The following is a 10,352-nucleotide window of genomic DNA, read 5'->3' on the forward strand; positions in this document are numbered from 1 at the left end:
TGCTAGCATTTATTGATACAACAGAACTCTGACTACAGGAAGACCTCTTTCCCAAAGAAGAGCCACCAGCACTAGCTGACTTGTCAGAGTGCAACCCTCCTGGTTCACCAGTGAGCTGTTCTGTTTGTCTCTTTGCAAATGTATTACTGTTATTTCTTGCTATCATCAAGTGGAGCTTTTATGATATTTTTAATTTCATTGGTTTATCTTTGTATCTGTGAGTCCACATCAAACTGTCTCATCACATAGCTTTATAGTAGGTCTTGTAGAATGTAAGTACTCTAACTATAATCCTCTAGCTTTGTTCTTCTAAATCGCCTTGATTTAGATACATCTCAACTTCTCATTTTGGCCTTTTGCATTTTAATGCACATTTTGGAATCAACTGGTCAATTTTCAGATAACATCTCTTTGGAATCAGATTTGGAGTATGTTGCATATACAGATGAATTTAAAGATAAATGGCATATTTTCCATTCATGAACCTGTTATATCTCTCCATTTATTAGATGTTTGTTTATTGTCATTTTAAAATCATTATATTGTTTGCCTATTTGACTCCTTCATATCGTTAATTATATAAAGAGATCTCCTAATATTGAACCATGTTTGCATTCCTACAATAAAAAATAGTTGTTAGAATAAAAGCTAAAAAGTCATGATTTGTGAGGAAGTGGAAGTATAAATTTGTAGAACCCCTTGTTGAGAGTTTGACATTATTCAATTAATTGAAATTGACCTGGTAATTCTACTTCTAGTTACATAATCTTGAAAAAGTCTTTCACATGTAAATAAACTTGTACACATACATTAATTGCACCATTTTTATAACAATTCATCAGTAAACAAATTTTATTTGCAGATTATTATGGCAGAATATCATGTATTCATTTTTATAATCCATACACAAAACAGTAAGATGATTAGTAAACTTTACCTCTGCCAGAATTTTTAATTCTATTTTAAAATTGTAAAGCAAAATGATAAAAATACAACTATTTGTTAATTCTGAATAATAGTAGGGAGATCTTTACTGTTATTGCTGCTCTTCTCTGAATTCTTAAGACATTTCAAAATATTTTAAAGCTACGTTGTATGTTTATTTCTAGTAATGGTCAGATATAAATTCTTTTGTGTTTTACCCCCTTTTCTTTTTCATTTTCTTCAGGTATCACAAAAAAAATTGTTGTGGTACTAACCTTAGATATCTAGCATATCTCCCTTGGTATCTTGCTTCAATAATTCTGACTAGTATTATTCCTGTTTAAATGGGTGTCATTCCACATGGGTCTGTTTTGCTCACTTAGAACATGGATGTGTTCCCTACTATGGATCCCCTTTCTTTATCAAAACTCTACAATTATAATGCCCTTAGAATGAAAGGTTTTCACATATCTGTTTGGATTCAGCTACATGACAGAGAATGCAAGTTAAGTGAGGCAGTGGAAAGACAGCAGCAAGCATCCTCTTATGCTGCCTCTGAGCACCGTACCTCCCAAGCTACTAACTTCATAAGCCCAGAGGTAAAGTCGGGGTCCATGGGAGAAGACTCAAATATACCGACCTTTCTTCCACCATAGATTCATGCGTCTTAAAGACTCATAGTGTTTATTATCTCTGCTCATCTGACTTTGAGCAGCAACTACAGAACTGACTCCAAGATTGTCAGTGTTTTGTATTCCATCTACTCGATTTCATTTTTCTTGGTCAGCTTCTCAATTAGAAAACCACTTGGCCTTGCCTGCACTTACATGCCCCTTGCTATTACACAGTGTAGAAATAGACTTCAAGATGGTACGGCCTTCTTCTTTGTCTATGGAGGACCGATACATCCATTCCTCAAATTCTGAAAACGTGTCAGGGAACATCCACACTCTCTCTCCAATTGAAACACTCACTTTTCTCAAGACTAGTACAGATACGAGTTACATACTGACAGATTCAATTTCCTTCAAATATCTTGGTTTATAGCAGATATTCCTCATAACATCTGTGAAGAAATTACAGCTATTCTTTTTTTAAATTTTGGATTCAGTGTTCAATACTTTTGATTCTGCTTTTGCACATTTCAGTGGATTTTAGAAAGCAAACAAGTGCACAGGTATTTCATCTCCCAACTTTAACTCATACTTCAATCTATTTTTATTTTCTTTTAGGTAATATATACCAACAGCCAAACAAATGGAAAAAGAAAACCACACCATGGTGTCTGAGTTTATTTTGCTGGGACTCACAGAGTTTTGTGAGTTACAGATTTTCTTTTTCTTATTTTTCTCCATTATCTACACAGCCACTGTATTAGGTAACCTCATTATTATCTTTGTGGTGAAACTGAACCCTCAATTACACTCTCCCATGTACTTCCTACTGGCTAACCTCTCCTTTATTGATATGTCCCTGGCCTCCCTTGCTACTCCTAAGATGATCTGTAACTTAATTAGTGAATATAAGTCCATCTCCTATGAAGGCTGCATGGCCCAGATGTTCTTCCTGCACCTTTTAGGTGGAAGTGAGATGATGTTGCTCATAGCCATAGCAATTGATAGATTCATTGCCATATGCAAACCCCTCTATTACAAAAATATTATGAGCCATCATGTTTGCATTGGACTTGCACTTCTCTCCTGGATCACTGGTTTTGTGCACACTATGAGCCAAATGGTTTTCACAGTGGCTTTACCATTCTGTGGCCCCAATGTTGTGGCTAGTCTTTTCTGTGATCTGCCTCAGGTGATCAAACTTGCCTGCACCAACACTTACATCTTGGAGCTATTAGTCATTGCATTCAGTGGAGTACTTTCTTTGTTCTGTTTCATCTTTCTGTTCATCTCCTATAGCATCATACTGATGACTGTCCTGCATCGCTCCGCCAGTGGATCTTCCAAGGCTTTGTCCACTCTTTCAGCCCACATTACAGTGGTGATAATGTTCTTTGGACCTTGCATCTTTATCTATATATGGCCATTCAGAGGTGTCGCCATAGATAAGGTCCTCTCTGTGTTTTATACTATTTTCACTCCCCTCTTAAATCCAATCATCTACACATTCAGGAATAAAGACGTGAAGAAGGCAATAAGAAAAATAAAAAACAAACATGTGGGTTCCAGGTCAACCTTATAACTGGTATTGCAATCATCAAAGCCATCATCACTATCATCATCACCTAAAGACAGTGAGGCATATGATACTGTATCAAACATAAGCCACATTTTGTGATATGATAATACTTCCCTGTACAAGCTTATATGAAAAAAACGTCCTGAATTGCGCATCCAAGTGCAAACCATTCCAATATAATACCATTCATTTATGTTGTGTTTTTAATTTTTCTATAAACTAAGTTAGATTTTAAATACTATTTATTGAGTTCCAACCATATATGAGGCACTTTGCATGCATTTTTCTCTTAACTTTACAATGAAAATAGAGAATATTATTTACATATTATCAATAGAAAACTGAACATTATAAAATTTAATGAGCCACAGAAATTGTACCATACCTAGAACTAGATTCTACATCTGGCTACAAAATACATGCTTTAATAAACTAAAAATATCTATTTAAATTTTAATAAAATTCATAAATTTTTATTTTCTCCTTTACATGTCATAGTTACCAATAAATAAATTTTTCCAACAAGTGGATAAAACAATTTCCCTTTGATCTAAAAAATCACCAGCCATTTCAGTCTCCTTATGCTTCCAGTTCAGTAGAAAAGAGCTTATTAAACCAGCTAAGAAGATTGATCCCAATTATCAAGGTGTACTAGGATTAGTGTTACTCAATAAATTCAAGATCATATCTGAAACACAACTGCTTCTCTGTGGTACCTCCCTCACAGTTTTTGCATATCTAGTTGTAAAATTAAATAAAAATTACTTCACCCAGTAAAAATAAAAATTTGGTTCATTCCCCCAAGTAAAGAATCATCATCATTGGAGATTGAAGATGAAGACAAGAGAATGCAATCGCCAGTAAAAGACAACAGCCATAAATATTAACTGAGTTTCATGACCCATTCAAAAACTAATGATTATAGAAACCAAGAATATTTTCTCCCTACGTTGTGTATAATAGTAACTGTGTACTTGTGGTATTTGTTAACAAAATTTCAAATTCCTTTTTTTCTTTTCTTTTTCTTTATCAAGGAAATGGTGGTTAATTTTACAATTTAATCACTAGGTTTCATAATATTCATGTGGGATTATGACATTAGAAGAGATACCAATACCACGCTGAGATGGATATAGTAAACTATGAGAATTTTTATATTTCCATGTGGAGAAAAAGGGGAGAATGTCTTAATTTGTATGCAGGATAAATGAATCTTAGGCTGAAGCAATTGTCATTGATTAGAAGCTTAAATAAAGGTGGAATGGTATGTATGTTGAGCACCCAAATGGGAAGATGATTCTGAATGTTTGTTGACTTTCAGTCCCATATTAATTCTTTTATAGCCTCTCTATGGTAGAAAGCAACTAGCCTGAAATTATATGTCTTAAATTCTCTTGGAAACTTTTTTCCATCACGTTCTATCATTTAAAGATATTAATATGAAATTGGAAGGCAGGAAAAAGGGAGAGACCTTACATTTCTCTGCTTTGGGCTTTGGCAACATCAGTATCAGGCAACTGCAAACTCCAAAATTATTTGTGGGGTTCAGCAGCATCAGTAAGAGTGAAGGCTCCAAGACTCCTGGAGCTTCACCAAGCATATGAACTGAAAAAATTACTCAGAGTAGAACAGAAGTTCCAGCATCAGGAATGACAGCACTCTCCCAGGAGCATTTGTGGGTTTGGGGTAATGTCACTTCCTCTTTGACTCATCCAGCCTTTCAGTGGTAGCTGCTACCTACACTTATTGGAATATTCCCCTTTCTGCTTCCCATTTCTGAGCTGCAATTGCTTATTTTCAATTTCCTACTGAACCATTCCCTAGGTATCCTGAAGGCATCTCAAGCTCAAAATGTGGAAACTAAATTAATTAACCTAGTGAATTAATAAGATCACTACCAGTTTAATAGTTTAATCTAGAACTCCAAATTTATATCCCTTTACATATATAATTGTGCACAAAATACTGCCCCAAATTCCTCTGAAGTTCTGTTCATTTTTTCCTCATTTTCTTTTTTTCCTACCTGTTCTTGATAGTGCATAATTACTACAGACATATCTTCAAGTTCACTGGTTCTTGCTCCCGACAACTCAAATCTCCTGGTGATCTCCTCCAGTAATTTCATTAAGTTATTATACTTTTCAACTCCAGAATTTCCACTTGGTGTTATTAATAATTTTTATATAATTGATATTATCTATTCAATGAGATGTTGTCAGACTTTCCACTACTTCTTTAGACATGGTTTCCTTTAGTTCTCAGAATATATTCATAATAGCTGCTTTGAAGTGTTATACTGTTAAGTGCAACATCTGAGAACCTACAAAAGCAGTTTCTATTGTCCTTTTGTTTCACATATGTGGTACATCTTTATGTTCTTCACATGTCTCATCATTTTCTGCTTAAAACTAGACAGTTTTTGATAATATATTGTCACAGCTCTGGTTACTGATCCCTTTCTTCTCTAGTGTTGATGTTATTGTTTTCTTGATTTGTTGGTTAATTCCTTGACTGAGCTAACTCTGTGAAGTCTATTTCCTCTGCATTGTGCAGTCTGTGATGTTCCTGCTCAGATTTTCTTACCTTGTTTTTAATCTTTCAGCCTGGTCTCCTTTGAGACATCATAAACCACTTATTGTTCAATACTTTTGTTTCAGTCTCCTTGGCCAATTAGAATTTTATCCTTTACTAATGTGATATGTGTGTGTGTGGTTTGGAGGCTGCTCTCACAGTTCAAAGAGTTTACATTTTTGCCTCATATGTAGTCTGGGACTAACTGCTGGAAGCTACCTCTCTAATCATTCCTAAGAGGTACACACACATGGGCACTCACACAGTCTTCCAGATTACCAGGAATTTGAATTTGTGTGAGTTTATTTTTAATCTTAGCCTCCTAGGAATTGCCCTTAGTTTGGTACAGCTTATTCTTCAGACATTATTTGGTTAGAAGTTATGCTTAAGTTTCTTGTGCCAGTGAGGCTTCCACTCTGGGTTATGGATCTATGTATGGCTTGGAGAATCTTTTCATTTCTGCCCCATGACTTTGCCTGATTTCTCCTAAGTGGTTGTAGCCAGTGCATACCACAGCTGCCCCTATTCCCTGGGTCGTCTGTGATTCCAGCAGGGTTTTTATTGTCTCTTGATTTTTTACTGTATTAAACTTCTGTTTGCCATGCAATTTGGTTTGTTGATAGCTGTATCATGGTGCTATGAGTGCCTCCTTAACAGCTGTCCACTGAAACTCCATTGTTTTTGACATGAAAGTCTCCAAGCTCATTCCTAATAAAGGCAGGACCCTCAGGTGGAGCTGTGGAGTTCTTCATACTCATGTTATGCCTGTCCTTCTGGGCAGAACCAGTGTGCCACTGAACAAGAGCTGGGGTAGGGACAGCAGCCTACTTGACTTAAAGTGACATCTTGCTCCATAAATGGGCACTAGGGGTAGGAGAGTCCATGGTCATTTCAGCTTTCCCCTCTGGCATGAACTTCCACTCTACAAGTAAGCTGGATGTTAGAGGTTCTGAGGGGCCTCTAGTATTCTCAAGGGGCCTGCCTTGGCTGGTATAGAGCTTTTTATTATTATAATTATTGTGGCAAGAACAGTTAACATGAGTACCACTTGACCAATTTTTAAGTGCATAATACAGTATTGTTAACTATGTAGGGACAATGTTGTAGAGAAGATCTCTAGAACTAATTAATCTTTCATAACTGAAACTATACATTGAATAGCAACTCTCTTCATTCTTTGGCCTAGACTCTGGCAACCACCATTCTACTTCTGTTTCCATGAGTTTGATTGCTTTAGATACCTCATGTAAGTGGGATCTCTGCCCTACAAGTAGGTGCTGGGTGGGTAAAAATAGCCTCCATCATCTCCTTGATGCTTATCTGGCAGAAAACTTCAACATTTAAGGAGTTACTCTCTCAGGGTGAAACCTGAGACCAAAACCCTGGACTGGAAACCTGAGGAGAGGGAGTCCCTGTCTTCTTGACACCTGCCTAGAGCAGATCACCCAGATCAGAATAGAGTAGGGCTTCCATAATGTGGAGCTGGGAGGGAAGGGAGGGGAGAAGCAGTGGTGGGGTTTAAAAGCCAGACTCACTGTTCTTAACAAGATTTAGTGATTTTCTAGTTTCTTTAATTCCTGAGTAGCTAGGACAATTTCCAGAGACTCTAAGTTATTGTTCTGCATAAGTTTCTCTAGTCAAATGTTTGTTTTGTTGGGGAGAGAGTCCACCAGGATTTACACCCTGCTATTCCAAAAGTCCCTCTCATTTGATTGTGATGTAGAAAATCTACAGACAATATTTCAGAACTCACCACTTACTCTGTACATAGTGTCATTAATCATGCTCTCTCTATTACCAAATCTTTACAGTTCTACCTGATAATTTAACCATACCCTCTTCTGCATCACCCTTCATGGCTTTAGGTCAGAATTTCATCATTTCTTACCTAGATTACTTAAACGACATATTAATTACTTCACAATGCTGCGACCATGACATTATGAAAATTAAATTCTCTTCATAATCTCTATTTTATCATTTCAATAGCTCTCCAAAAATTACAGAATGTATTCCAAATTATTTTGTTTGCTATTTAAGACCCTTCAAAGTTCTTATTTTAAGCTAACTTTCTGTCATCAAAAACTCTCCCTCGTTCACCACATACTTCAAACATACTATCTATTTTCTGTTCACTTAATATGTCAGAATATTCTATGCATCCTACTGTCCTACCTGTAATTATCTCTGCCTACATGTTTCTTCTTGTATCTCTGTATACCAAACCTGTACCTATTAAAGGCACAGTTGCCTCTTTGGGGAAAGGTGGACTCTTTTATGAAAAATTTTCACACTTCATGAAACAAAGATTGACTTACTGCATACCTGTATCATCACACTTATCATTGAGTTATTTGGGGTCAGTCGCCAATAACAGGATTCTGAGATCCCTGAGGCCAGGCTCCTGACATGCAATATGCGTCCAAGAAACATTTGGGTCTTGCTGAATTCAAAACCTATTTCAAGGTCTCATTTTAGCCACTTGAAATCTAGCTGTGAATAAAGTTGCCTTACCTCTTAGAACAATATCTACACTATAAGCCCTTATGCTGTTAGAAAACAAATTTGAAGTTAGAACACCTAAATTTTGTCCCCAAGAATTTTCTCCAGAAATCACAGGGGAGAATATTTAACACTAGAGAGTTGAAGGATATTAGAGAATATAAGCAAACTCACTCAATAATCAACCAAAAGTACAAAATTTAAAAAGGGGTAGAAGTGTATGCTAAATACAATCCCTGCTACTGAGGAATATAAAGTGAATATAAATTGAGAATATTAAACATTTGAGGACAGGGAAGGCATATTTCAAGACTCTTACCTTGGCCAGCAACTTAGGGTGAATATTTAAGCACGAAGTAAAGAACTATTAGTGCAGGACCTGGATGAATATTTAATAGGAATAGAATCCATAGTTAGACCAAAAGAGAAGACTGAACGAAACAGTCATTTAAAAAGTTACTCAATCCCATTGTCCCAAAGGAGGGTGAATACATTTTAAGCTGTCTATAACTAATTAATCAGGAATGGGAAAAAATGAAAAAATCCGTATCTTTTTAAATTTGAAATAAGCTACACTAATAATTGATACTCAATGATTTACTAATATTTAATACCCATTAAATATTTTTGGTACTATAAATTGATCTGTATGTTACCCGGTCATGTAATACATGGATTTAGAAGAAGAAAGAGTGAATTAGCCAAAGACAGTTGTTGAGAGCAGTTCTCTGTTGCAGCCATTTACTTTGAACATATTACTATGTATAATAGCTCAGGTGTGCCAAGGTAAAGGTGAGAGGAGACGTAAAGATCACACTATCTTATGACTCACTTTGTTCTCCAAAATTTTATAAGGGGCTTAAAAATATTTCTTCAACTAAACCGTGGATTGAAAGTAATTTTAATTATTAAAACTCACATAAACAATTATAAAATGAACTGACAATTCTACCCATACTATGAACACTTTGTCAGCTAAATCACAAAGTAAAAGAACAATGAACCATCAGAACTGACATTTGCTGGCTAAAAATATTCTAAAGTATTAAGAAAAATTATTTTACAGTATGGACTTGTTTCCTTTATTATTTACAGTAACAACAATCTATACTTTATATTGATATATTAGCTAGTGATCATGATTATCAAAAAGGTAAACATATAAAACATAAAATAAATCTCTGTCATTTTCATTGCAGTTTTCTTTTTGAGAGGGCTTCTCTCATATTTATTGATCAAATGGTTGTTAATAAAATTCTGTATAGGGGACTCAATGCACAATCATTAATAAACCCCAAGCCTAATTCTCAACAGTCTCCAATCTTCTGAAGCATAATTAACAAGTTCTTACATGGTGAACAAGTTCTTACATAGTGAATAAGTTCTTACATGGTGAACAGTGAAAGGGCAGTCATATCACAGAAGCTTTTGGTTTTGATCACGCATCATGAACTATAAACAATCAAGTCAGATATGATTATTCGCTTGTTTTTTATACTTGATTTATATGTGAATCCCACATTTCTCCCTTATTATTATTATTATTATTATTTTAATAAAATGCTGAAGTGGTAGGTACATGCAAGATAAAGGTAGAAAACATAATTTAGTGCTGTAAGAGGGCAAATGTATATGATCAGGTCTGTGCCTATAGACTAAGTATTAATCCAAGCTAGACAAGGGCAACAAAACATCCACGGATGCAGAAGATTTCTCTCAAAACAGGGGGGGGGGTGAGGTTCTAAGCCTCACCTCTGTTGATCCCCAATTTCTCACCTGATGGCTCCCTGCAACTGTGCCTGTCTTAGGTTGTTCCTCCCTTGAGGAATCTTACCCGTCTCTGGCTAGCCAGTCATCTTCTGGGGCCATACAGGGAAATGTAAAGTTGGTAAGTGAGAGAGAAGCAATATTGTTTGAAAAGGTTACTTTTTACTTCTTTGCAGATTTATGCCCTGTGGCGTCTATGCCCAGCATTTGTCTTGAGGTATCTTTACCACTTGGAAGAATTATGATATTCAGTAATTTTCGATATGAGGCACGAATTCTACTAAAGGGCTGTAATTAGGAAGGAAGAAGAAAAGCTGTAGAAGTAGCAGACGGAAGAAAACATGGGAAGATTGATTATTTCTTTGACATATCTTCTTGTAGAGTAACATAAGCAT

The 10,352-nt window shown here is 35.7% G+C and overlaps 1 protein-coding gene across 1 annotated transcript; it reads left to right on the top strand.

The window, feature by feature from the left end:
- Positions 1 to 2,181: 2,181 nt before the first annotated feature.
- On the top strand, positions 2,182 to 3,120 carry LOC118909873 (olfactory receptor 4K3-like). Its single transcript, XM_036880651.2, has one exon. The coding sequence runs from the start codon at positions 2,182 to 2,184 to the stop codon at positions 3,118 to 3,120; it is 939 nt and encodes a 312-aa protein (XP_036736546.2).
- The last annotated feature ends 7,232 nt before the right edge of the window (positions 3,121 to 10,352 follow it).

This window comes from Manis pentadactyla, chromosome 11 (genome assembly GCF_030020395.1).
Source record: "Manis pentadactyla isolate mManPen7 chromosome 11, mManPen7.hap1, whole genome shotgun sequence".
Classification (NCBI taxonomy): domain Eukaryota; kingdom Metazoa; phylum Chordata; class Mammalia; order Pholidota; family Manidae; genus Manis; species Manis pentadactyla.

Coding starts and splice junctions, on each gene's coding strand:
- LOC118909873 (XM_036880651.2), top strand. CDS start 2,182: ATGGAAAAAGAAAACCACACCATGGTGTCTGAGTTTATTTTGCTGGGA.